Source organism: Serinus canaria, chromosome 4 (genome assembly GCF_022539315.1).
Source record: "Serinus canaria isolate serCan28SL12 chromosome 4, serCan2020, whole genome shotgun sequence".
Lineage (NCBI taxonomy): Eukaryota > Metazoa > Chordata > Aves > Passeriformes > Fringillidae > Serinus > Serinus canaria.
This window is the reverse complement of record NC_066317.1, coordinates 10096876-10124639: the sequence shown is the minus strand read 5'-3', so window position 1 is coordinate 10124639 and position 27764 is coordinate 10096876. Positions and strand designations below refer to the sequence as shown.

Sequence of the window (27764 nt, the reverse complement as noted above, 5' to 3'; positions counted from 1 at the left end):
AATTAAAATCTCTTAAAAACAATAGATAACATATCCTCCACTGTGAGAGTGACAGTGGGAATTTTGCAGCTGTGATAGTTCAGTTCCTGCTGGTAAAAAGCCTCCCATAATCAGGTCTGTGGCTCTATGCTCTGGCAGTGGGAATGGTGCCACACTGATGGACACCTTAACTGGCCTGAGGAAAATGAAGCTGCTTATACAAAAGCGAAATGAAATCATGGAGTGACTTCATTGTTGGTGGGAGTAGTGGGGTGGTTATGGTTTAGTTTTTTAAATACAAACCTGATCTTTGCTGTCAAGTCAGGGCTTTCTACTACAAGTATAGTTTCTTCCGGAGAAAGAAAGCTGCCAAAAGGAGTCTGGATGGAAGCTCCAGCTTCTGGTGTTTTTTTGTGGTAGATGAGCAAGGATTTGACCTACTGAAGATACCATCTTATAGGTCTACATTGTGGTGTTGATTTTAGAAGTGTTTAGCTGCAAATGACTATGGATGTTAATTAACGGGCACTTGTATAACTTCTCCTCCCTGCAAGCCCGTTTGAGGGAAGGTCCTAAGAGAAAATAATTTGTAAAAGAGAAGCTCTGCATCTCACCACCTCTGCACAACTGAGGGCAGCCAGCACCATAAAAAGGAAGCTGTCAGTGTCTAGTTGGTATGAAACATGGCAGCAACACTCAAAGGTTTGTCTTTTTGTGGGGCGTTGGCAGTGTTGCATCTCTTGCCCAAAAATCTCTCCCAAAAGTGCCACCCTTGTGTCTTCCTGGGACACAATTTGCTCTTTCTGAAATTCTAGCCAAAGGAAGTGCTGGCATGCTGCACGTGCCTGGTAAGAGTATTCACCAAAGCCGTTGTCTCCTTGGTTGTAAAATCATTTCTTCTGGGGAAAGTCAAATCCACATAAATCCAAGGAAGCAGACCATTACTCTCATCCTGCAAGGGTCAGGAACACTTGCAGAGTGTGTTACAGCTGTACAACACAGCTTCATTTGTTTGCCTGATGAGGAGTGTGTTTGTGTAGGAATTTGGGACTTCCAGTCACAGACTCTGAATTTCCCTTCTCAGCAATGCAAATATAGTAATTTATGGGTGGTGTAAATCTCACACCCGTGGCGCTGCTTCTCTTCAAACGAGGTTTTAGAAGAAAGTGGCAGATACAGCTGCATCTTGTAAGGGGCCAGCCTTCCCAGGCACATTTAGCAACCCTCAGGAAGGAATTCTTGCACCTCACTTTGCAGGTTTGTAGCTCCACACAACTGTTGGACAGGGGAATATTTACAGTAATACAGTGTAGGTTTCCTCTCTAACTAGAAGAGTGAGCAGCTTAACAGCTAAGCATAACTCCCTTCCTTTCGGACTTGTGAAATGTGGACATTCCAAGCTGGAGAAAGAGTGTGTCCTGTGAAGGCAAAGCAGCCATGCCACTCTGAGATTAGGCGTGGAGGAAAAGAGGTCTGGAAGGGAAAGCACCAGCAGCAACTTGAAGCTCAAACTAGTCAAGACAGGTCACCACCTTGGCAACAGGAACTTGGGACAGCAAAGTGAGAAAGACAGCAGCAGAGATATTACTTTTTTCTAAAGAGTTTTATTAATAAACACCTGGAACATTGAAGAGTTACTATGTACCCTACTCCACATGGAAATACTGCTTTATTTGCCCTGCCATATCTTCCTCAACTACCTAAGTGTCAGCACAACTCCAACTGTTGTCCCTCTTCTCCCCTCTCTTCCTATGCCCTTTTCTGGCACAATGGCACGTTTGCAAACCATACATGCAATTCCTATGTCACCAGTGAGCAATTACAGGAATTACTGTACTAACACACCTCTGCTGTAGCCCAGATGCTTTGCCAGAATTTCCCTGGGTCACAGGAAGAAGCTCCTGAACACTGTCACTCTATGATTTCCACTCAGATGCAGGATCACCAAATTCTCTCAATAAATAAATTTTATCTTATAACAGGTTCCAGTGTAGCTTTGGATTCTGAAGATAAATAAAAGAAAATCTTTCAATATTAAGACTGGCCTTTTTCTGAAACAGCAAAATTGACAAGACTACAAATTTAAACCATTTAGAAAAGAAACACTCCGAGGAAGAAATAGTCCCTGGTTAGCTGTGTCCTCCAGAGGGAAGCACAGAAGAGATGAAGATACAGTCACTGTACAGCCTACAGGCTGTATGTGTGTGACAGATACATGCACATTGTTCTGGAATGAGGGTATTACTCTAGGTCAGAGTCAGCCTCTCTTTCCTCACCTGCTCTTACTGGAGGGGTCCTTCCTCACACTTCTAATGAATCTGTCATTTCAGGTTATGGAAAAATGACAAGACCACACTATTATGAGCTTAGCTTTTTGTCTAAACTGCATTAAACTTCCTTCGTATTGCAACAGAAAAAGACTTAAGATAATCTCACTGGGCAGTGGAACCTCACTCCCTTTGGTACTTGCAGAAGCTTAACATGAAATAAATAAAATCAGCATGCTGTCAGGGCAAGATGTTTTACAAACACAAGTGTTTTGATTTAAATACTAAGGCCTCCACATTCATTACAGGATTAAATCCTTAAAACAGGGGGCTTAGTGAAAGAATAAAGCCATTTGCCTTCTAGTTTTCAAACCCTGACACGGCAAGAAGAGCATGATGAGAACACTGGCTTCCTTCTTCCTCCCTCGAAGGCTGCACATTAATGAGGGCTGAACAGCAAGTGTAACTCCAAACAAGTGCCTGACATAATGGTTAGTCAACAGTATTTCCTCATCTTTCAATAGCATCTAGCTTCAAAGGTTTTCTCTAAAATACAAGACTGGAGAGTTCAGACACTGCAATACCAGGTGCTGTTCCAAGACATTACAGCAGTCTGTCAGGGTCCTGATTAAAACTAAAGTCACACACAAGGGACAGGTGATCGGAAGGGTAATTGAATGAGGGCAGCCTGTTGGGCCCAATTTGCTCTTCAGTCAGCAAGCCCAGGGCTGAGTTCACATTCAAGGCGTGCTGGGAATACCAGATATAATCCAGTGTGTGCCGGCACTCTCCAGAGGGCCGGATCTTCCAGGTGGTGTAGGGGGGCTCCGACTGTCCATCGGGGCTCAGCAGCTTGTATGCGCTGTTTAAATTGAGGCTGGAGTTCGAGAACTCCCTGTAGACCTCCTCGGTTGGCTCTGCATTGAAGTCTCCGCAGACAATCAGGGGGATCTTTGCTCCTTGGGTGATATTCTTCAGGTTCTGGAGGAGGTCACAGCCCTGGGCAGAGCGGAACCTCTCCCAGCCCGTGCGGGCTTTCAGGTGGGTGACGGCGATGCAGAAGAGCCTCCCGGTTTCATGGCACTTCAGCGTCTGAGCGATGGCCACCTGGTTGGTCTTCAGCTTCATGGCGGTCAGGCGGATGTTGGCACTGCTGACGAGCTCGAAGCGCTCCTTGAGGAAGAACATGGCACAGCCATCTGGCCCGTTGTTATGCTCCACATCCAGGCACGGTGACCACGGCTTTGGGAAGAAAGTGCACTGGTAGCCCAGGCGGCTGAGGAGCGGCTCAAAGGTGTCAAAGTAGTGGTCAACCTCCTGAAGGCACAAGATGTCGGGCTTGTATGCAAGGATTTCCTCCAGGATGAGGCACTTCCTCTCCTCCCATTTCAGAGCTTCCATGGGGCACTGAACAAAGTTGTCTTTGCCTTCCCCGAGAGCTGGAATTAGCAAGGTAGGTAAACAAAAAACCCAAAAGTTACTGATAGCTGCAACAGCCTGTCATGCTCCAGGTTTTATCAGTTTACATGCTGGTCACTTTAAGGGTACCAGATTTGGCAGTAGGTGTGAGAACCCCTCCTTAAGTCACTGGAGTCACTCCAAAAAAATTATGCTCCTTTCACAGATAAAAGACATATTAAGACTTTCTCCCCCTCTGCAAACTACACAAGGGCAAGTACTTCCACGTGTGGCTGCTGCAGCATAAGCCAAAATAAAATGAAGTGGGTTAAAAGAGACTGCAGAAGGTTAAGGCAGTCCCTATGAGGGAAATTTCCTACACCAAAAGATTTTATGACAAGGCTGCTGCTGTTGTCAACTTACATCCTTGATTCAAAACTAGCAGTTAAAATTATTTTTAAGCATTAAGAATTCCCATAGCAGATCTGAATTTATGGATAGCTCATCAATAAGGTAATCAGAAACTGAACAGAAACTTTACAAATAAAACTTGGGGAAAGGATGAGTCTTCTCTGGGGTTAACAACCATCTAAAACTGATGGGTCACAGCTTTTAGAATACACTATGGTCAGTTAAGACAGGAATTCAGGGCTACCTTTGCCATCAGATTTGCAAGGAAAGACCTTTTTTTCCTTTCCTATAGGACAGAAGGAAAGCGACTATTTCAAGTGTTCAAAATATTCCCCCTGGCCCTCAGTCAGTTGTGTCTCATGTAGTTCATTCCTCTCCCTCTGCTCTGCCAGGGTTTTCACTGCTGCATTCCTTGAGCTCACAAGCATCTCCTACCTTGGGCAAGGATGTTCCACTGCATGACTCGGATGGGGCGGTGGTTACTGCTGGTATTTTTCTTCAGGTTCACAAAGTTCCTCTGGAACCGGGGTGGCCGCTTCTGCAGGACAATCTGACATTCCTCCAGCAAATCCTTGGGGTCTATAGGATCCAGCTGTGCTGATTCCAGCTGCTCCAGGCAGTCCTGATGCTGGGATACGGCACCACTGCTCAGCGTCTTGGCGAGCACGCTGTAGAGCCGGCTGGTGCTGTTTCCCATGGAACACACTGCAAGGGAAAAACTGGTGTTAGAGATGGTCCTAACGACTCCCTCCTCACTTGGGTACCTTGTTGCACTGCCAGCCACTGGTGGTTTGTGCAGGAGCCTGTTCCTGAGTCTGAGACAAAATAAGGTTGTAGAAGAGGGTTAGTCCTGTGCAGTCTCATGTTCTGCCTGCCATCAGGGGCTGCAGCCTGCAAACAGCCTGGTTTAAGACATCATGCTGCTGTCTTCTAAGGCATAAAAGAAGTCTTTCAACCAGAATAGCAGGGCTAAGATTAACCCTGCATATATTGTAGAAAACACAGTAGAGCACACTTTTTCCCTGTTCACAGAGGAGAGAGCCCAGCAGCTGCCTGCTCCTTATTTCATGTGCAGCAGTTGTTTCTGATGGAGAGGGCACCCTGTATGGCCTGGCACATAATCTCTGATCAGTGTCATTTATCCCCAAAGCAGTAATGCTGTCATGAGCATGAAGCAGCCAGAGGCTTCTGCAGGCTTAGACCTCCTCAGCTGGAGTGGAGAAGGTGGTGGCTCCCAGCTCCACATCCCTATGCTCATTCCCCCCACCCTCCTTTCTCCCTTTATCTCCTCACTCTTTTGTGCTGTGCCCCAGCTCAGCAGTTTTCAGCACTCCCTGCAGCCCTCCCTGGGCCCCAGCCACCTCCTGTTCCTCTGGCCATCTTACCCACATGAGCTGCACACAAGATGCTGTCTCCAGCTCTCCCTGCTAATGCAGTTGGCCCTCACCCAGCCCTATGTCTCCTACAGGGAGGTGCCCCATCCCACACGGGCTTACAGCTGCCACAGGACAGGGATGCATGTGTGTCCCTGCTCTGCTTTGCCCTTATGCACATTTTGTGGTATTTCTACACTGCGTGTGCAAGAGCTCTCCAAACCCTGTCTCAGGGAGGGAGGGCTTTGCTCCTTCAAACACAGGCAGGAAGGGCAGTGCTTGCACCACAGCAACTTGCATAAGAGGCAAGGCTGACAGAGTTTTGTTGTTGTCTCAACTTACTTATTTACTGTGAATGCCTTTTGCAAAGGGAATCTTATGCAAAAGAATTTCAGTGTTGCACTGCTGTTGGCCCACAGTGGTTTTTAAGTAGGTTTATTTGTACATTTGAGTTACTTAAAAAAGGAAGAGGATGAAATAGTCATCTTGTGTTCACATCTTGCAGAAGATTTGGCATGCTACCTAACACACCTGCATGTTCAGACTGAACTACAGCACTACCAATTTTAAGAGCTGGTGACAGACATACAATAATGACAGGCTAGAGGGGCAGGCAGTAAGATGGACACCCTTACAGTTCAATAAACTGACTCAGGAGGAAAGAAAGACTCTCCAGTATAAGCCCCACATCCTTGTATTTAAGAAAGTGGATATTTTTAAAAGATACTAAAGATTACTTGTTTTAATGCATGTTTTGTAGGTGTAAGCCCATGGAACAGTTCCAAGAAAGTTGTGAAACAGGAATTTAGATTAGATATAGGATGTTTCTCCTCATGTCCATCCTTTTAGTTAAAGTTATAGGAGCTCCTCAAACTGAGATGTTATCTTGTGCTCACACATGTCTTTCCAAGGAAGCTATGTGTAGTGTGTCAGCTTCTGTAGTCTTTCTCAGTTTACAGAGAAATTTACTTATTCTCAAGAAGCCAAGTAGTGCTGAAGTAGAAGTGGCATTTAATAGTGAGGGAAAACACAAAATTCCTAAGCAGGATCCTGACACAGCTGTGAGGAGAGTGGGAGCAGGAATGAAAGCATGCTCTGTGCTGGATACAGAAGGGTGCAGTTTACACACAAGCAGGGCTGCCAGGCAGCCATGCACAAACCCAAAGAAATCAGTAGAGCTTTTAATAGCTGCTCCACAGGGAGCCACTCACCTATTTTTAGGACAGGTATAACCCATGGCTAAGCGCTGCAGCTGAGGATAAGCACAGTGTTTTCTGCTGCATCAGGGCTGCTGTCAGCAGCTGAGTACAGCCCCTGCCATGCCATGGATTAGCATGGCTCATGTGAGGCTCTCCAAAGAAATACTGGGAATTTATAACCCTCCAAGAAGCCATTAGCAAGCTCTTAGGCTGCTTGTGGCTTGACCTGAGTCAGAGGGATGATGTTGGAAGGCACAAGGTAGGTGTAACACAGCTGGAGTCAAAGGTCTGCTGGCAAAGCCCTGAGCAGCTTACAGCTGTTACAGCAGGATCAAGGCTAAGCTCAGTCTCCACCTGCCAAGCTGCAAACAAAGCCAGAGTATTGTCTAAATCTCATCATCCCTGGGATTGTGGTGTATCCAGCTCTTTATGGGGTGTAAAGTATAGCCTAGCCCGTACCATGGCCCAGAACTGATCTGAGAGCTTTTAAAGTCAGTCATATCTCTGGAAGGAAAAAGACCTTCAGGCTTCTTTTGAGGGCCCAGAGGTGATTGTGTGAAAGAGGGTCTGGACTGTAAATTAAGCACTTTCAGTCCTGGTACAGGTGGCTTGAAAGTTCTTGGCTGAAGGAGGGGGCTCCTTGGGAAGATTCCAGCTTAAGATGACTGCTTATCTGCACAAGTTCTTAGTACCTGAAGTGTTAAAATCATGACAACAAAGACTGAGGTGTTCTGTGGAAGAGGGACCAGACCAACAACCTGAACATGAAAACTCCAAGCACAGAATCCCTTTTGTTATTTCTGCAATGCTGAACCATGTTCACAGCAGTCCAGCTGTACAATACCAGTACAAGGTCACCACTCTGAAATCTTACAGTGCAAGTTAAATGACCTGTAACCTGCTGTGGGGGGCAGAGGCACAAGCAGACTTCTGAGTTTGCACTGTAGCAGTGGATAGCAAACATGAAAGTGATTATCTTGGTGTTATGTAACAGGCAACACCAACTCAGCAATTACTATTCAAGGTGCTTAAATCAAAAAGTTCCTTCCCCTCAGCAAGGGTGATACCTCAGCATAGTAAGGGCAAGGGAAGAATTCAAACTGTGAATTAAATGTAAGAACAGGGTGTAAAGTTGGCAGATTTCTTGCATCACCCAGCACAGAAGAGATGAACTTCTAGGATCTCAGGCAACGAGCCATCAGACTTTACTTTAAGGACTTTGCTACAGAAGGGTATTGGGCCCTGACCTTTTGGGTAAGGTGGACAACATTCTCATTTCCCTTCCTTTCAGGTCATACCTCCCAGCACCACTTTCAGGCAGAAGCCCTACCCTGTTTACCACAAGGCCTTCCCTGCCAGGTGAATGACTCCACACACCTGCAGTCTGGAGTTGCATCAGCCTCCACGGCCCCAGAGGCTGGCAGCAGCTAGAAATGCCCTCCTTGGATCCCCAGTTCCAGGAACAACTTGACAGGCACCATCCCTACGTGACAGAATCTACGCTACCAAGGTATCATACTACATGTACAACCTTGTCTGGGACAGCAATGAGAGTTCATCAGAGCAAGGCAGAAGCTGCCTGTTCCCAACAGACAACACCATAATGAAGAGGGAACCTCGAATCCTGCCTCCAGTAATATAGGGAATCAGTACTTGGCACAAGCTCTGGAAACCTTTATCTTCATGAGTGCTTTATTAATCATGAACTCGATTCTGCCAGCTCTCAGATGTATATGCTCCTCTTCCCTGCAGTGCCATGAAGCTTCAATCCTGCCATATGGCATCCTGGCCTAGCTTCAACAGGAGAAACAGAACCCTGCCCCGGCCTGGCTTTTACACTCCTCCTGTAACAGCAGCAACGGGGAGTGAACTCCCCAACCCCAATCCCAGCTGAAGGCAGTAGGGCAAAGTGGATCTCCTGCATGCCAGATGTGTAATACAGCCTCAGACATATTGCCCAGAGAAGCTGTGGCTGTTCTATAGCTGGAAGTGTCCAAACCCAGCCTGAATAGAGCTTTAAGCAACCTGGTCTAGTGAGAGGTGTCCTTGCCCATTGAGGGAGGGCTGGAACCAGATGACCTTTAATGTCTCTTCCAACCCAAGCCATTCAGTGATACAGAGTTGGGCTTATCACCCCGCCCACAGCAACAGTCTGGCACACGGTGGCTGCTGCCCCAGCTTTCAGCAGGAATGGCTCTGGGTGGGCATTCTGAGCCACGGCCAGAGTCAACAGAGGTGGCTTAAGGCTGGATCCGAGCACAGGGGTGCGGTGGGTGCAGCACACCAAGGTGGCATTCACACGGGCACACGAAGGCACCTGGGCACTTTCCAGGTCTCATGTGGGGAATGAAGAATGGGGTGTAACTAACAGGACAGGTGAATAGAGACCTGGCAGCTGCTGCTGCCTGCCAGAGGTAACCTGGGCTGTTCCCACACGCTGCCTTGAGTGAAAAGAGCCCGCTGTGAGTCAAGCTGCATCCTACACAGAGAGCAGCTCACTACCCGAGAGCAGGCTCCTGACAGCGGCACATGGACACCGACCCTCTGGCTCACAACACGTCAGCCCACCGACGCCTGGGCTGACTCCAAGCACCCAGCCTAGGTGTGGGCGCAGGGTTGCCCCATCCCTCACACGGAGGACACCGAGCCAGAAACGCCTGCAGCTCCGGCGGGCTCTCCGGCAGCGCCTGCCGCGATGCTGCGGGATGCTGCCCGCTCACACCGGCTGGGCGAACGCCGCGGCCGCTGCCTTAGAGCCCAAGGGCCCCGGTCCAGTCCCGGAGAGGTGGCTGGCGAGGGGACAAGGGACACGCTGACGTGGGCAGGACAGCCCAGATCCCGCTCCGACAGCGGCAGCCCGGCACCAGCCGCCCGGCTGTGACCCACCGTTGTTCCCGGGGCGGCTGCGCACCCTCCTCGGCCAGTACCCACCTGTGCGGGGCGGCGTCCCCGGGGCGGGCGGGCCGCCCGCTGCTGCCCGCGGGGCGGCGGGGCCGGGGGGCGGCGGGTGGGAGCGGGGCCGCGGCAGCGACAGGCGGGAGGCCGAGGCGGCGGCGGGAGCGCAGCAGAGGGCGGGAAGGGCCGAGCAGAGGCAGCGCGCGGAGCTCTGGTACATGCTCCCGGCGGGACGGAGCGGCACCGGCAGGGATCGGGCGGGATCAGTGGCGCAGCTGCTCCCGTGCCCGCCCCGCGGCCGCGCTTATAGAGGCGGCGGCGCCCCGCGCGGCGCGTACATCAGGCACTACCACCCTCGCTCGAGGGGGGGAGTGGCAAGGCACAAACAAACCCTCCCGGCACCGCAGCCCGCACACCGAGCCCGCCCGCAAAGACGGGCGGGTCCGCTTTCCGTCACCGTCCCGCGGGTCCTGCTGCCGCTGGTGGAGGACGCTGCGATAGGAAGAACGCGCCGCGTGGCTGCTCCCGCCTCCCCTACGCCGCCGTGGAGTGGTCGGGCCGGAGGAGGTTTCCCGCCGGTGATGTCAGCAAGGGGCGCTCTCTGCTCCCACGGACGTCACGGCGCAGCCCGGCCCGGCCCGGCCCGGCGGGAGCCCCAGCGCAGCCGGGCGGGTCCTGCAGCGTTAGGGATATAATATCCTCCACTGGGATGCCTCGTTCAGACACGCGCATCCCCCTCCCCAGGCCCGCCACGTCCCCAGGACCACGTGGAGAGAGGGACACTCCCCCGGCGCGGCATCCCCCACGTGCCGTCCCTGTGGGAGTTTGCAGGCGCTGGGCTGGGGGGAAAACAGGGGAGCACCCCCCGATAAGGGGGGTCTGGGCCCCAGAGCAGGGAGTGGGGGTGTCGCTGCTGGGTGCTCTTGTTTCTTGTACCTCCCCGCTTCCCGTGTCCTCTTTGCTCCAGTGCCCTGTGTCAGGCCAGAGAGGCCAAGGGCAGCCCCGAATTCCTGTGCTGAAATTAGGGCGGTGCCCGCAGCTAGTCTGAACAGGCTTCCTTCTGAAAATATGACTTTCCCCCCCGAAATCCTAGATTCTTTATGTGTTTGATAAACTACCGAGGGGTCGTGGGGGAGGCAGATGCCTTCTGTGAGGGATGCTGTGCAGGATCCAGGGCAAGCTGGCAGCATGGCATTAGACCTGGGTCTGCTTAAAGTGCCCCTGGCTCATCCATCTTTTTCTCAGCTTTCTCTTGCCAGGAAGATGGCATTAGGGCACAGCAGCTGATCCCTGTGTTCCCTGTGTTTTGGTGTTCCAGTGCCTGCTGTCAAGGTTTTTTTCTCCAGCTTGCTGCCTACTGGGCTTAGAGTGGTTATAGCTGTCCTCTGGAGACAAGAAAGAATCATTTAGGTGGGAAAAGACCTCCAGGATCATTTGGGTGGAAGGTTTTGTTTGGGTGCTGGGGGTGTTCTCTTGGTGGGATCCCAAGCCCCGGCAGCTTACTGCACCAACACTTCACAACAGGATGGGGGACACCCAGGAAAAGGGGCACTGGGGAGGCTAAGGATGCTTCTAGTGCTGGCACATTACCCAGATGGAGCCAACAACCCACTCTGCAACTGCCAGGCAGTTCAAGAACTGAGTGAATGAATGGTGCTCCTCAAAAGTATCGTGACAGCACTAAGAAAGACCATTCCAAAGCAACCTCAGAAGAGTTGCCTCAGTTCAGCAGCATCACAGGCTGGGCTGCACTGCTGAGCAAAGTCGGGTTTTGGAGAGGATCTTACCTCTGTTCTTTGTGCTGTCAAGATGAATTACCTGCAGGCTGCCTGTGTGTGTGACGTGTGACCTTGTTCTAAGCTGCAAGTGAAGGGCATTTCACAACCTCCCTGAACTTCCAGAAAACTTGTCTGTTTGGTTTTGGGCACATATGTGGGCATGCCTCTGGGTACAGGGGAAAGGCAGTTCTGACCTTTCCAGGGACTAAATTGGCCTCCAGGGCTGGAAGTAAATGCAAGGTGCCATCTGTAAGATCGGACTTGTCTTTTCCCCTGGCTTGTCATAAGATCTCTGACTTTCTAGGTGCTTATCTTTCCTAAGCATAACAGCTTTCCCCAGTGCAGGAGTGCATCTTGGCTTGGGCCACACTGATCCCTGTTCTTGTTCTAGCAGTCTTTTAATCTTGCAGACTGTTTTTCATGGGTGTTTATTTTCCCCTATAGAAAATAAACATGCTTCTTTCACATCATGTCCTCTAAATATTTTCTTATTGCTGTCTCCTCAAGCCTCTCCTTGCCCCACTGTCTCCTGCATACAGCCCACCACAAATTTGCTTACCTTTCATTGTGTTACTCTCTGTTCCAGCCACATTTGTCATTGTCAGGTCGTTCTTCACAACAATTTTCATAGTGCAAGGAACTTTCTTCCCCTTTGAAGGCAGGTGCATTGTTTGTCTTTCTTTCATCACCTGGTGCCACTCTTCTTTCCTAGGTTTTGGAAGGGCTTGTTAGGGGTTCAGAGACAGCTTGGGAGAATATCCAGAGTCTTCTGGGATGGTGGACTTAGCTTTTCTTTCTGACCATCCTCTACCTGATTTGCTTCTTTGTTCAGACTTTTCTGTCTCATTTCTATAGCTGGGTTTGATCCCTTGTGCCATTTTGATGCTTTGAACCCTCTTGGCTCTGACTGCATCCCAGTTTCATCCATGGAGGCTTGTGCTAATTCTGTTATTCTCATCTGTAATTTTATCTGTTTGTCTTTTTTACTCATTTCCTTTTTGATTATCAAAGCACAGATTGTGATAGTTTCACAAGGCCTCTGCTGATGATGTTTTTCTCTCAGTGCTGCTTTTCTCTTCAAAAACACCTCTATAGAGCAGCTGCAGTTTCAAAGGTGGGTCCTAGATCTTGGTGCTTAAACTTACACCTGGCTGTGTGTAGGCTCATCTAGCCCTCCCTAAGCAAAATACTCTGATGTAAATGCTTTCAAACAAACTAAAAACCCCAAGGAAGAGAATTAAACAACAGGTAGGTAATTAGTACCCCACTAACTTTTCCAGTTTTGTTTTCTGTAAAGTGAAGTAGCCTGGCCTCGGCAGACAATGCTGGGAGTATGGGGGAGAAGCAGCTGGAGAGCCTGGGAGGGAAAAGGCTGGAGCCTGGATTTCTCTGCTTTCAAGCATGTGGAACATTCCTTGTAGATCTCTCAGCTCTGATTCATATCCTTCCCACTTTAAATACACAAAGAAGAGACAGAGGCTTGACTGCTGTGCAAGACTGGGAGCCCTGGTTCCTTGTAGGGCTCTGCACCTGACTGGGCTTGTCTGCTCTCAAGCCTGGGCACCCCTGTCACAAGGGCAAACCTGTGACTAAGAGTTTCTTTCCATGCTTGTTGTGCATGAACCTCTGTGACCAGCTTTTCCTCCCCTTTTCAGATGACCAGATACATCTGGAAGGAAAGAGTGGTTGGTGATCGAAGGAACCATGAGCTGTCCCAAGAGCCCTGCCATTTCTGTTGGGATTTGGCAAAGAAAATCCCTGACAATAGTGGCCAAGGGGATAGGTAGCCTGGGTTTTGCTGCTGACAGATTGGTGACAGGGAAGCTGCTGGCTTTGTGTCCTGCTAAGGAGATGAGGCAGCTGGGCCCATCCCTGAGCCCCAAGTCCTCAGCTCCTGCCAGGCATTTGCTGGCATTCAAGTGCATCTTGTCCTAATGGCTCTTTGTTCTGCTCTCCTCCACCATGGAAAAAACCTTGGGTTTTCCACAGAGATGGCTGCTCATCGTCCTCATCTCCAGTTCCAGCAGATTTCTTGGAGCTGCTCACAACCTAGCAAGCTTAGCAGTCCTTAAGTGACTAATGAATGGCAGTGCAATATGTTTGTTATTCATTTTATTTTTCTGGTGACTCAAGTAGTTGGGTTTTGGCCAAACCTCCTCTTCATGTGATCTCTAAGGAGGAAGAACAGAAGGTTTCCTGCTTCCTGCTGTACTGCATGTGTTTTTCTCTGCTCTTTTGAGTGTTGGCTTTCCTTAGCCAATTAGTGTGCCCATGCTTGCATGACAATAGAAAAGGCATTTGTAAAAGAAAAAGAAGTCCCCGATGAAGCTGTTTTCAACACAGAGCTCTGTTCCCAGGAATGGGAAGAGTGGTGATTCAGCTCCAAAATGTGACTCAGTGATTGCTTAGCATTCCTTGGGGGTGATTCAAAAGCCCTACTAGCCTTCTATGGAAAATAGAATCCTTCTGAAAATACACAAAATAAATTATTAATTTTAGGTGCACGTGACTTAGTGAAAAGAGAGAAGTTCCTTGAGGAATTGATCTCAGCTATCCCATGTGCATCTGACTGATGTTTCCACAAGCTGGGAACAGTGAGCAAATGGAGAGAAAGGGTCCAGGTGAAAGGGTGCATAGGCTGTGAGAAATGCTTTTTTCTTAGGTTTTTTGACCTGATCTTACCCTGGAGATGCTGATGTTTCAAACTTCCTGCCCAGGCTGTTAATCCTTTTTCAATGTTATGGAAATCTCAGGACCATCAGGCTGTTGTTACTTACTAAAAAATATGGCTTTGACTGAAGTTCTTCCAGCATCTAATAAAAGCAATGATTCTTTCAAACTCCCTTTCCTTGGGATTAGTAATGATCTGAGGATAATGATCCTTCCACATCCTTAGTCACTTCCTCCCAACCGGTCATCCCCGTGTCAGGAAGGCATTTGTGCTGTGTTTGGTACTGCTGCTCTATCTGCCATCATTTTCAGCTTGGAAAAGCATGCTCTGAAGCTGCCCTCTCTGGGGAGATGGACAGCAATCCCTGGAGTGTCACAGTGGATTAACAGGAGAAAGTCTGTGGCAGTGAGGTTCTGCACAGCACGGGTGGCTGTGAGCATGGTGGGTTTGGATTTCCTGGTGCACAAACATCCCAGCTCCTGATTTCTCCCATGAGCAATGCCATCACCTGGAGTGCTGGATGCTTTCCTGTGGGATGCCTTGTGCCCCCCAGGATGCCCTTTTCCCCTGTCACGTCACCAGGAGCCCTTCACCTCCCCTTCAACCTGCTGTGGGGCTTCCTCCCTTCCTGGGCAGCAGGCTGGGAGTGCTTACCTGCTCTCCCCTCCCGGCCTCATCTTGCTTTTGGGCACCTGGGGAGAAGCTGTGAGCCAGCACTAGTGGCAAACATAAGGATCATGGTAGGTTTGAGGGAGGATGCCCTGAAACAAGTTCACCTGAGGTGAAGTAGGGCAGAGATTTAGGTGTTTGAATCAGGCGGCATTGCCATAGATGGCCGAGAGAGCTTTCCAAAGCATTTCAGTCACTAAAGCATTTCACAACATGGAGCTCTGCCACTTGAAACCAGTATCTGTCTTGCTACCCAGCAGCAAGTCGGGGTAGCAGATGGTAAATTGTTCCAGGCAGTTAAGGAAGAGGGAATGATAGTGACACTTCTGACATCTTGTTAAAGAAACATGCATGTCGCTTCATCTCAGATATGAATATACACTACAGTGGGGATGATTAAATAGAGTACTTCATATTTAGAAATAGGTGTCTTTCGAAGAGGTGTCTGCCTGTGGAGTCCAAATTTCAAGACTTCTACATGAGGCAGCCAGACTTTGTCTTGGCTTTCTCAGTACCTCTCTGAATCTACTTTCTGACACTTTGTAATTTTTTGAATACCTATTTATGCTCCAAGGACCTGCTATATGCCTTTTTTGGGCAAAGCCTTTTTATTTTCCTTCTATGTGTATTAGTGACTTTGAAGTGAGCCGGTGAATAGCTCTCCTTGGAGCCAGTGCAACCACTTGGCTGCGATGCTCACCTGTATCTGAATAAGGGGAGGATCATTCATTTCCATTTAGCACATTTAGCAAGCATTTCCATTCAGCCATTAGTCTGCATTTTGAGAGACAGAAATGGACACATTTTCCATTTAGGATGTTGTTGTGATGTGGTTGTGACTTTTGAGCAGCTGTCAGATGGTGACATGATTCTCAGGGGTCCTTAGAAAGATCAGGCTTGGCAGGGTTTTTATTTCCTGACCTGCTGGAAAGACTTGGAACACTTTGTGATGCATGAGTGGTTCACCTGCCCCTGCTCAGAGAGAGCCCTGAGGCAAACAGGAGGCCAATGGAGTGAGCACCATTGAAAAGCCTGGGATTTGCACAGTCTTTCCAGAGCCCACATCAGTGGAGGTGCTGCCCGTGTGGAGCTTCTGGCAGTGATGCAGTTCCTTGCACACAGGTGTGTAGAGGCAAGGAACACACACTGCACTGGGTCTGAGCTGTGCAGTAGCACCGTTCATTGTCACTGGTCCTCCCTCCACTTGCCCATTCAGGCAAGTGCTGCTCTCTGAACGTGCTCCAAGGGGCTGAAGATCCATCCTCCTTCCAAATGGTTGCTTTGGGATATTTTAGGCTAAGATAAGGACAGTCTTCTTGTCATCATTGTTACTGTCTGGGCTCCTGCTGAAAAGCAAAGTGATGCAGAACTGTGGTATTGACAGAGGGATGCCAAGGACCCTTGGCTGGGCACTGCAATTGCCATGTAAAATGATGCCAGTTTTCATCTTTGGGAGTAAATGCAACTTTTATTTTTCACACTCTGTTACCCTGGTTTCATGGTACCTTGGTGCCTCAGTAAAGAAACCTGCCAGTCATCAGTTTCCAGACAATAAGTTTGTAACTGAAGAGGGACTGTCCTGACAGAGCTGGCAGCCAAGCCCAGGACTGGACTTTCTCCTGGGGGTGTGCTCAGTGCAGGCACGCTGGTTGGGCAGCTGGAGGTAGGACTGCAGGCAGCTCCCACCTCCTGGTGGCCCTCCAGCCCTGGCCAGAAGCCAGCTGTGCCTGCGTCACTGGCCCTGCTGGTTGTGTAAGTGCCCCTGTTACCGGAGTGACCCGCAATGGCTTTCGTAACCCCGCTGGCAGGGCTCTGCAGGACTTTGCCCTCTTCCCAACCTGCACCCTGGCTGTCCCCAGTGCCTTTGCTCCTCTCTGACCAGCCTCAGCAGGAGCTGGGAAGCATGGAATTCAGGCTGGGAAGCTCTTGGTGCTGCTGGACACAAAAAATTGGAAGCTCCCTTTTGGGCATCTGGTGGAATTTTCGGCTTCTTATGCTGTCTGCAGCCACCCTGACCTCAGTGCACCAGGCTGCAAGTGGCTGAGCAGCCCCTGACCCCTCTACCCTGGTCCAGGCAGTGAGCTGGCAAAGCCTGAGGTTTTGCCAGCTCCCAGTCACAAAAACAAGGGTTGGGAACTGGCCACTTCCCAGGTGGCTGGCTGGGCTGTGTCCTCTCCCTGTCTGTGTGCTGGAGGGGCTGCTTTGCTGAGGTAATGGAAACAAGTCATGGCAAAGGCTACCTGGGCTGTGCCTAGGTTTATCACCCTGCAAAAGTGAACTGCTTATTCAATAGCAAATTCCTCTGTGAATTCCCTACTTGAATTGCGTCAAACAGAGATTTAATTATTAATAGATTTTTGTCCTTCCAGGGCAGCTTCAGAAGACATGGAAAGGTTTTCTTTCTTCCTTGGGTTCACCCTGGAGTTTGGGTGAATCTGCTGCTTTTCTCACAGAACAGCTGTACTTTCTGCCTTTATTGAGTTCTAGTTTTTTTTTTTTTTGAAAGAACTTCTAGCTTCACTTCTATCCCAGGGATATCAGGGGATTGATTAGGGCTACTTTCTGTAGCTCCAAGTCCAGAAGACAGTTTGCAGAGAAAGTCTGACTGGGAGCTGATCCCTGCAGGGTGAAAGCATCATTCTGCTTGGCAAGGCATGCTTCCTGTCTTCAGGGAGCTGTCAGGGCTGTCTTCTGAATCCCTTCACTGCCATGTGTCAGTCTCCCCCAACTTCTCTCCAGCCTGTTTTGGAGCTTTACCTCCCTGGCGTTCACTGAGTCACCACAGCTCAGACCTGGCTTTGGAGCATGTGCCACCTCCATCTCCTCCTGCTCCTGGCTGTATGGCATGGAGCAGCCTGTGACTGGCTCTGACTGATGCCAGAGAAGTGCTCCAAGGCAGCAATGGTCTGAAGAAATACTGATTTAATTATCTGTTTGGTGTGTTGCCCAGGACCCTTGTGGGATCCTGTTTCATCCTTGGCCTCTCCACATAAAGTAGGGATGCACTCTGTGATAGACAAGGTGAGGGCAGTGAAAGAGTCATGCAATAGATGATCCACGAATGTGATATTGAAAAACCCCCAATGATACTTCTGGGGTAATTTCAGTATTTCTGTCTGTTGGATGGTCAAGGGACAGTTTTCAATAATTTGTCCTTTGCAAGGGAGCACAGACTGCCCTATGAAAGACCCTTCATCTCAGGAAATTAGGACCTTGTTCAACACTAAATCCATTTCCCCTCCAGTGAGATGAGTCAAGGTCAGCAGAAAATTCCTCCTGAGATGGACAAGAAGCCCTGGGCTTGTTAAAATTTACAGTGGAAGGACTGTCCAGGCAACTCAGAGGCAGCCCAGTGACCTAGTCCAGCAGCGAGGCAGCACGGAGCAAACCTGTGAAACAAAAAACTTGCTTGCAAATGCAGTGAAGCCAGGGTGGTTGATCATTAGCAATTCCAGCGAGGCTTGAATGTGTGTCCTGGAGGGGAAAGGCTGTTTCGAAATCCTGACCTAACTGAGCATCCCTCCTGTGGTGCCACTCAAGATCCAAAGTCTAGCAAGGCAAAGGTCTGATTTTCACTCCAACTGGGGCTTTTAGGGCACTGTCAATGGGCAGCATCCTGGACTGGTGTCAGGATATAGAAATTCTGGAAGCATTTATTCTTTGTGCAGTGCAGGGCAGACATATGGAAGAAGAAAAATGCACTCACCACAACTGACTGAAAGCCTGTCTGGCTGCTGGTGGTAGCCAAGTTGACACTATCATCACACCTTCTGTAATTGCTACACTGACAGTTCTTGTGAATGTAGGAAATGACCATTGGATTGTCCTCATGAAACAGCGTGGTTGCACCACTCTCAGTTGTTATGGCCTCTCTCAGAAACTGTACCTTCTGTGTTATCACCTTCATTTAAATGGCTGAGAGCCATCATGAAGACCAACTCCTTTCCAGGTCCTGAGACATGGTTTAGAATGGTGTTCCCCAATTTAGTGTTCCCAATGACACACCCCAGACCATGTGCTGCTTGCTCACTTTCTCTCTGCTGCTCCTGCGATGAAACGGAGAGGAGAACTGAAGGCACAAAAAGCTAAAGATCACAGGCTGAAATAAGAGCAATTTACTAAAAACAGCAATGGAATAAGAAAATTAAGGGTAGCAACAAGACACTAATAACAGAGTTAAAATATAGGCAAACTATTTACACGTGATTGCTCACCACACGATTTAATGTTCCTGCTGTAGCGCCCCAGACCACAAACTGCTCACTCTCTTTCTTCCCGTTCCCTATGCAGCAGGATAGAGAGGAGAACTGGAGGCACAAAAAGCTGAGATAAGAACAATTTACTAGAAAAAGCAAAGAAATAGCAAAAACTGTAAAAACAATACCAGTAGCTGAGTGTGCAGATCAGTGCACAATTAACATGTGACTGCTCACCTTGTGGAATCCAGGGTGATCTGACCATGCACCAGCAAAGAAACACCACCACCCTATGTCCATGGCATGAGGTGGCATCAAATAATTGCAGGGCTATGCCCTTCCTGGCTGCTGCAAAAACTATCCCTGAGACAAGCAGGATAAATGAAATGCCACTGCATCTCCAGTGAGGTGTCAAGCAAAGGGCAGAGCTGGCCTCGCTTACAAAAACTCTGTATGTATTTATTCCCTCAGCTAGAAAACAGTAGAATTTGACAGGAAAATAAATACAGCCCTGGCCTTTTTGTGTCGCCCTGTTCTTCTAAGCCATCTGATGTTTACATTTTTGTAATGGAGTTTCTCACGCACTTTTATGTAAATAATGATTGTTTTGCATTCCTTTCTGGAGGAGGAGAAATTTGATGGACTGTTGGTTTGACCAGTGTGGCTGGAGAGGTGGCAATTTCCTCCTCCAATCCATGGGTGCGTTTGTAAGTCTATAAATATTGGAGTTCAGAAATAAACTTCCTTCTTTTTATCTTGGACGTTTCAGCTTGTGTGTGTCGTTCATTTCGTGTCCTATTGTGACATTTTTGAATGGGAAAAACCTCACAAACTCATATGCCTGATGTTTTCAGGTCATGGATGGCTTTTGTATATGGTTTTGTAGCTTTCTGCATGAGCTCTGCATTACTTTAACTTAATGGTGTCTGGTCTGAGCTGGCTCGTTGAGCAAGCACAGCTGGGCTGACTCCACAGCTGCACTTGTAGGTGTGTGGCAAGCAGGGGCTTTCCCAAAACACATGGATTAGTGAGCATTGCATCTTTTCCAGCACATCATCTCCCAATCCTTCAGTGACTTCCACTGAGATAGATGGTGAGCTCTGCAGCAGCTTATTTTTGGTTAAAGAAAAGGAGTTACATATTTATAACAATCAAATATGAAATGATGGTTATGGGTGATGGCACAGCTTATTTGCAATGCCACTGCAGCATCAGTGCTGTGTGCTGCATATCTTCAGTCTGAGGATGTGGCAGTGCCCTGCTGAAGCCCCTTGCAGGGAGAGGTGGCAATTCCTTGGCTGTGGGTGATGGATGCTGGGGCTTTGGGTGCTGGGACATCACGGCTATTTATTTTTTCAAATGGCATTTGCTGCCATTTCTATTATATGTGTTTTCCAGTTACTGCCTAGCTGCCAGGTAGCTCTGAGACAAAGCTTGGGGAGGCCTTCATTGAGTACAGGGATCCTGGGGTCCCCCTGGAAGTTGGTGGGAAGGCTGGGGCTGCCAGCAAGCGCTCTGACACAGTGGCAGCTGCAGAGTGACTTGTCGCAGGGTAATTATAAGGGCAGGATATACCACTGCCTCCTTCCACAAATTGGTGGGCTTCAGCTGGCACTTGGCAGCCCCTCTAGCACTCAGAAACTCCCTGTGAGCCCAACCTTGCTTGCAATTTCAGTTTTTTCAATCTCAGACAAGTGCAATGTGAGCCCCCTGCTTTTGTTGCTAGGTGAATAAATGAGTTTCTGCTGGGCAGTAGTTCAGCCTTGTTTGTGAGTGACCCTTGGTGATCTCCCTGGCAGCATTTTGCAGTCCACATCTCCCCTCTCTCAGGTGCAGCCCTGTATCCACACAAATTCAGGTTTCCTGCACTAGATGTCCCTGTCTTTACAGAGAATTATTGTTGACAGAACATACAATTTAACTGGAGGGGAAGGGGGAAGAAAGTTATTTGGAGGGGGTATGTAAGGGGCTGAAAATAATATTTTCAATTCTGTCCAAAATAAGGTTTCTTTCTAAAGTTCTCAAGAGGAATCCAGTGCTGCCTGAGAAAATGAGGTCCCTGAGAGCCTTTTCCAAGGAAGGCACAGGGGTCTAGTGGCTGTCTCTTTGTCTGTCCTTGCCTCTGCAAGGTGCACATGGTGGAATTGACTCTGTTTTCATCTTTCTCTTGGGGCACAGACCAAAACCAAGAATAAATAAGAAAAAGGCTGATTGACATAAAGGAACAATTTTCACCTGCTTTCTGGAGTTTCTTCTGGGCGTCCAGTCCCTCCCACCTGCGGCTTTTCATCACACAGCCAAAGCCTCTCTCCCCCCACCCTTTGGTGTGAGGGTCTGTTTGAGCCTGGCAGCTGATAGCCCCGGGGCTGTTCTCTCCACCCTGAAGGTATTAGGCTTGTGTCCCCATCCCTGTGATGCCTTGAGAGGCTCCCTGGGACAGAGGCTAGACAGTGTTAAAGGAATAAAGCAGGTATTTATTAAAAGGCCTTCAAAGGACACACCTTGGGCAGTACAAGAGCCTGGCTGAGGCTACACCCAAGATAGATGATGGGTCACGAGTTTTCACACTTTTATAAGTTTTGGTCCTATTACATGTTGGGGTTAATTGTCCAATTACAGCTTCAGGCTATGCAGTCCCTTCCTCCCAGATTGCTCTCCTCAATTCGCTGTTGTTTGTACTTTTTGGGCCTGAAGCTGCAACGGTGTCCTTGGTTCTCAGGCTGGAAAAGGATTGGTTTGTCTAACTTAACTGAGGGAGAACTTGCTAACACTTTATATGAAGTTCAGAGTTATATGCTAATGCAGAACAGAATCTGATTAATAGAAATAATATTTTTAATCTGTAAAACAACAACAACAACAATAATAAACAACTTAAGTCATCACCTGAGTTTATTACTTTATCTTCCTCAGGAAACAGTGTAGGTTAAAGTCCCATTCAGGGTGTGGTGGTATTCTCTGGATGCCCATCCTCGATGTGCGTTTGAGCAGGGGAAAGCTCACCCACAGCAGAGGGGATGTCATGGCCCACCAAAAGCCCCCCAAAGGGGTCTCCAGACCCTGCAGCAGAGCACTGCACATGCTGCAGGAGACCCTCAGTGCTGCAAGGGACAGTGCCCAGCTGGCCCCTGCCCGGGAGGGGGTGGGTGTTGCCCAAAGTGTGTACTAACCCACTGGACCTGTACTTTGTGGTGTGTGGTGGTGCGTGGTGACAGGGGAGCCTCAGCACCAAGAAGACCAGATGGAGGGGAGCAATGAGCATTGCTGGGACCCTCACAAGGATGATATGCTTCCAGCTAACCTCTGTCACTCTCTCCTTGTCCCCCCCACACATACTTAATTTTTCTATTTCTTTCTTTCTTTTCTCTTTCTTTCTCTCTGCCTCTTTTACTATTCAATAAAATGTATCAATTTTTTGGCACCAACATCTAACCTTGTTTGGTTTCAATCTCATTTTTGGGTATATTTTGAACCTTCAAAGTTCTTTCTGGTTTATACACAGAGACTTGGCTTTGTTTGCTTTTCTGGGTTTAAACTGGGTTGCAACAAGTGGGAATATTGTTTCCTTTGGGTTTGGCAGGTAATGGAGCATAGAAACATGTTGCCATGCCAGATCTGCATGGCCTTCTCAGGTCTGACCAGGGTATTGCATCTCTCCTTGCCTGACAATGGACTTTTTCTGCTCCTCTCACTGTGTCACACATCAACCCGGGGTGCAGAGCAGAAAGCATTTGTGGTGTGTCGCTGCTTATTTTCCTGAAACTTGGCTAATAAACACAGCCAGAGGGTGAGCAGCTCTCATGGAGCACCCCTGGAGGTCCTGACACACGCTATGAAGTTTGGAAATAGTCAACACTGCTACCCAAATGCAAAGATACCAAGCAGTCTTATCCATTCAGGATGGCCTTGGATGGGACTTTTGGCCTTGGATTGCATCCCTGGGCACATCTGGTGTTTAATTGATTTCTTCTCCAAAGCTGGGATGATCATAGAATCACGGCATTGTTTGGCTTGGAAGGAACATTAAAGACAATCTAGTTACAACACCTTGTTCTAGACCAGGTTGCTCAAAGCACCATCCAGCCTGGGGTGGGGGACAGGTACCAGAACCCTCAGTGTGACACTGGCAGACTTAGCAAGGAGGTGTGTTGCCCTTTATGTTTACTAAGGAAATCCTGTATCTAAAGCACACTTTGTGTCTCTTTCTAAACTGCATGTAGGGTCATAAGGCACTCACATTGTGTTTTACTACAGTTTGTCCCTGTTCTCATAGCAGCTACTTAGCACCGTTTTCCTATTCCACTTCCATTGGCATGATGGAACCACATCATGAGCCATGCAACCTCTGAACTTGCCTCTTCTTTCCTCTTAAATCTTGGTGAGGGCATGGCAGAGCCACAGACACCGTCTGTGGGCTGGGAGGTGTGCTCCAGATGAAGAGGGAGCTGAAAGGTGCTGCCAGCACAGGGTTTGATGCCATAACAGTGTTGTTTTTCCAAAGCAGCGTTCCCTTGCACAGGAAATAGAGACCGAGGGTACAGGAAACCATCTGACTCCTTGAAATCCTCCTCACCATTTCCCTCTTGGATTTGCAGAGTCCTACAGACCTCACCATGGTCTGTAGGGCTCTGCTAAACCACAAGAGAAATGGAAAGATCGGCTCCGTGTCAGCTAAATATCAGTGAATTATGAATGGTGTGTGGAAAAACCTGGAGTGAAAATAATGCACAGGGAAAGAAGGTGGTGGGTGGTGATGCCTCAGGTTTTTGCTTTTTTGTTTTTCAGATTCTGTGCTGCTTTAGTGTGTGGGTCTGGGCTTCATATGAGGGGACGGTGAGCTCTCTTCACAGAGTAGGGAGACAAAACAATTCCTTCTCTGGCTGGGGACCAAGGACAGCCGATCCAGATCTCAAGCCAAAGAGCATAAACAATTGTGGAATGAAGAGAGAAAAACAAGAAAGATGGAACTTCATAAGCTAAAGCTGTAATTGGACCATTAACTCCAATATGCTAATGGACCAGAACTTACAAAAGTGAGAGACCTTGTGACCAGTCATCCATTTTGTGACCATTTTGGGTTCATCTTTGAGTTCAACCCTGGCTGGGCTCTTGTGCTGCCCAAAGTACATTTATAGAGGATAATAAATACCTTTTAATAAATACCCACTTTATTCTTCAAGTCTCTCTAGCCTCTGTTCTAGGTCAGCCTTACCAAGGCATCAGTGGTTGCAGATTGAACCAGAAAACAGCAATTGCTTTTTTGTAATGCATTCAAAGGAAACGGAACAATAATAATTTTATTTGGGATTTATAATCAAAGGAGAAGTGATCATTTTTGTTGAACATGGAAAATTGCTTGGTTATCTTCACTTTTTCTGTGCTTGCATAGGGAAGTCTTTTCCTCTGCAGGTGAAGTGAAGGAAAATGTAAAAAAATGAGAGGGAAAAAAACCCGGTGCTTTTGTTTCCACTTTATATTCTGCTACCAACATTAGCAAACAATACTGATGCTTTTTAGAGCTGTTTTTCCACACATGTGAGGCCTCCCTGGGGAAAGAGGCAAGGCAGAGGCTCTGGCAGCTGCAAATATGGATGATTTCCTCAATTTCCCACAATTCTTCAGTTCTGTCTGGCTCCAATCTGAAAAAGCCCTGAAAAACAGGGTTGCTTTTTCAGCCTCCTTATCCGTGAAAGAAAATGATCCTTATTTGTTTTCTAGAGGGTGTACAAAGATTGAGGATTGTTCTCTTTTTGACATATCCCAAAAAAACCTATCTCAAAGGTTTTTACTTGTTCAGTTTGGAGAAGGAATGATGGAAGGTGTGGGCATCAAGTGCAGTGCAAAATGTTGGATCTGGGTGAGGATCTTTTCTGAGCTGGCTCCCACAGATGTGTCTGCCTCTTCTTTGTGCTTCTTCCATAGATATGGCAATCCAGGGAATGAAAAGAAAAAGGAGGGAAAACCCCAACCCCACATCTTGACTATTTATGGCAAATATATTTTATTTATTGCATATCCACAGATTCACCTGGACTCATGTAGCCAAAATGTGAGGAAATGTTGAGCTTCCCAGTCCCTCCAAGGCAGAATTAATATTAGAAGCTTTAATTTTTCAGAGGAGCATGCCCCTTATGCACCAAACTCCCTGGCAGCAGATTGCCTGGAAGGTAAGCAAGCACCATAATTTTATGCAACATTTCCAATAGTGCTGATCCTGTGTAAATCATGGAAGTGACATTTTCCCCCAGCATGGTGTCACCCTTTCCTTCAGGTATGGAAGGCTGATTAAAGATGTTCTTATCTTTTTCCTTTGTCACTGAACTTTCAGGAGCTGTCACCATCTGTGTTAGGCTAGCAGAGAATTCAACAAATAAGCCTGTGTCATTGCAAACCACTGGAGGCTGGAGTAGCACGGAGGAGGGAAAAGGATATTTCATTTGTTGTGAAAGTACATCAGCAGGGAACTGCTGAACCTGGGAATGCAGGAATAGCCCCAAGCACAGGCAGAGACTGGAGCTGGTAATAACACAGGGTTCCTTTGACCAGCTCTTGTTGTGCTTGCCACATCAGGATCCAGTATTTGAGCCTGATCTCTTGTCTAGGAGGCTGTTGAGGGGAGCAGGGGATTCCTGGGCTGTGCTGAGCATCACCTGGAGAAGGCTAATCAACAAGCAGAGAGCGGGAAGGAGATAAAGACAAGCCAAATTTCTCCCAGTATGTTCACTTTGCAATCTGCAGCCTTTTAAACTGCTGTGGTTTGATTTTGAATGCTGCAGCATGCCCGAGTAGAACTGGTCACCATGAATCACTAAATCTCTGACACCAGAATGGTTTGCTTTGGTCACTGACATCTGGAGGACTTGGGAAACCCTTTAGAACTTTCTCCCTTCCAGAAGCAAGAACAAGCTTTTTGTAACTGCCTCCCTGCCTCGACTGCCCTCTAACATCAACTCACTGAATTTTTAGCATGTCCTTCATGGAAAGAGCTATCAGCTGAACTTTTTGCAAATCTCCCCATCTCTTGGTGTTTCTCTGTTTCCTTATCTTGTTTACAAAACCCTGTTATGTGAGGCAAAACCCATTTGCTGGTTGGGAAGAGACCCTGTACTCAATGGGATATTTACTGTGTAGCTGAGATATGATGTATTCTCTGCAGTGATACAGGCTCCAGAATGAATGGGTATTTATTTATAATAACAGAGCAGGCAGTCCACACTGAGGTGTCATCTGGTTTGTAATCAGTCCTGGCGCAGTGCTCTGGTTGTAGCATGCTTTGCTCTGCTTTGCTCTGCTTTTTTTAAGTGATGATTTGATTTAGTCTTCTTATTCAGACTGTCATTTTTCTTTGCTGGAGATGTATTGCCTCCATTATGCAACCCTTGTAGGTGAATATCAGATATCCATGGGTGCCTAAAAGGGAGCATGGACGGGGATCATGCATAGTCCCACGGCTGCTGATTACAGGAGATGTGCTCCATACAGGTGACTCATTGCAGCACCAGCCATCCTTGTGGTGAGGCAAGCAATGATTTACTCCTCTAAAGTGTGTCATTAGTGCACTAGCATTGTATTTCTGGATTGATTTCAGCTCAGAATCTGATGGCAGAGTGGATATTTTGCTGCTGGAGAAATAGACCATCCGTGACATCAAACAAGCTAGATATATTTTAAAAGAGACATCCTTGGTATGCTGAGGAAAACAACAACAAAACCTCTAGAGGTCTGTATCTGGGTGCTGTGGAGATGCAATTAATATGTCTGTGTTGTCAATTTATGGCTGTTACCACCAAATGGGAAAATCTGCCCATTGCTCGTGAGTGAATCACCAGAAAAATAACAACTTGCTTTATGGAAGATACTGTATAAAATGGAGCCATATAGTAATATTTAAAGGCTGTCTGGGCTTGGATCTGGATATTTTACAATGCAATGCTGCCCAGAGAAGGAGGGCTCTCAATGCCAGCAGGGTGGTGGGATGGGGAGAGAAAGTGGAGCTGGCAGGTGATTTTGTCCCTGTGCCCTTCCCTCCCACGCTTGTCCAAAGCCTGGGACACCACCTGTGTCTTGTCAGGGATTTTGCCCAGATCACTCATCCAATGGCCCTGTGCCTCCATGAGGTCCTTTAATGTGTGGTGGGTTTGTGTGTGCCTTGGCTTGTCCTGCACATTAATAGGTTTGAGGGCTGAGAGACACTTAAGGGATGGAGAAAACAGGCCCATCTTTCATGCATCTGTTGTGATACATGAGAAAAGCTTGCAAGTGGCCTTCTGTCTTTGTAAAATCAGAAACACCATGGTTTTGAAGGCTGCTATTTGCTGTATTTCCCTTGAGGCAAGAGAAATGTTTCATTTCTCAAAGAAGCAGCCGAGGAGTGCAGAGACAGCTCTTGTCCTTGTCTCTGGAATTTAGGGAAGGGGTGAAAAAACACACAAAACACCCAATATATGCTTCATGGTCCTAGTAAGAGCCACTCACTTATCAGTAGGAGTAGCTCAGATCCTTCCCCTCTCCCACTTTTCCATAAAGCCTTCCGTGCTGGTTTGAAAGAAAACCAGTGGCAGATCCCAAGTCAGAACTACAATTAATTAGGAAAATTAAAGTAAAATACAGTAGTACAAAACAACATTGACAGAGTCAGAGTACAACCTGACACCCTGTGGGTCAGGGTGTTGGTAGCAGTCCCATTAAATGGTGGCTGCAGCCCTCCTGCAGTGACAGGTCTGGTTCTGTTGGAGCAGTGATCCTGTAGAAGGGTGGAGTTTTCCTCTGAAGATCCAGTGGTGGTGTAGATGGGCCTGGTCTTCCTCTGGGAATCCAGTGGAGAAGAAAGCTGCTCCTCTGGGAATGCAGTGGGAAAAGGCTGCCTGTGGTGTTCCAAATCTCAGATCATATCCAGGTAGGAATGTGTTGCTCCTCCCCCTGGGCAGA

The 27764-nt window shown here is 48.0% G+C and overlaps 1 protein-coding gene across 1 annotated transcript; it reads right to left on the bottom strand.

Annotated features, from left to right (window-relative positions):
- Window positions 1-1563: 1563 nt before the first annotated feature.
- NOCT (nocturnin) lies at window positions 1564-9827 on the bottom strand. The gene is made up of 3 exons (XM_030239333.2): window positions 9559-9827; window positions 4491-4760; window positions 1564-3685 (listed from the first exon to the last, which is right to left on the bottom strand). Exons 1-3 carry the CDS (start codon window positions 9740-9742, stop codon window positions 2850-2852), a joined length of 1290 nt encoding a protein of 429 aa, XP_030095193.1. The 5' UTR covers window positions 9743-9827; the 3' UTR covers window positions 1564-2849.
- Between the last annotated feature and the right edge of the window lie 17937 nt (window positions 9828-27764).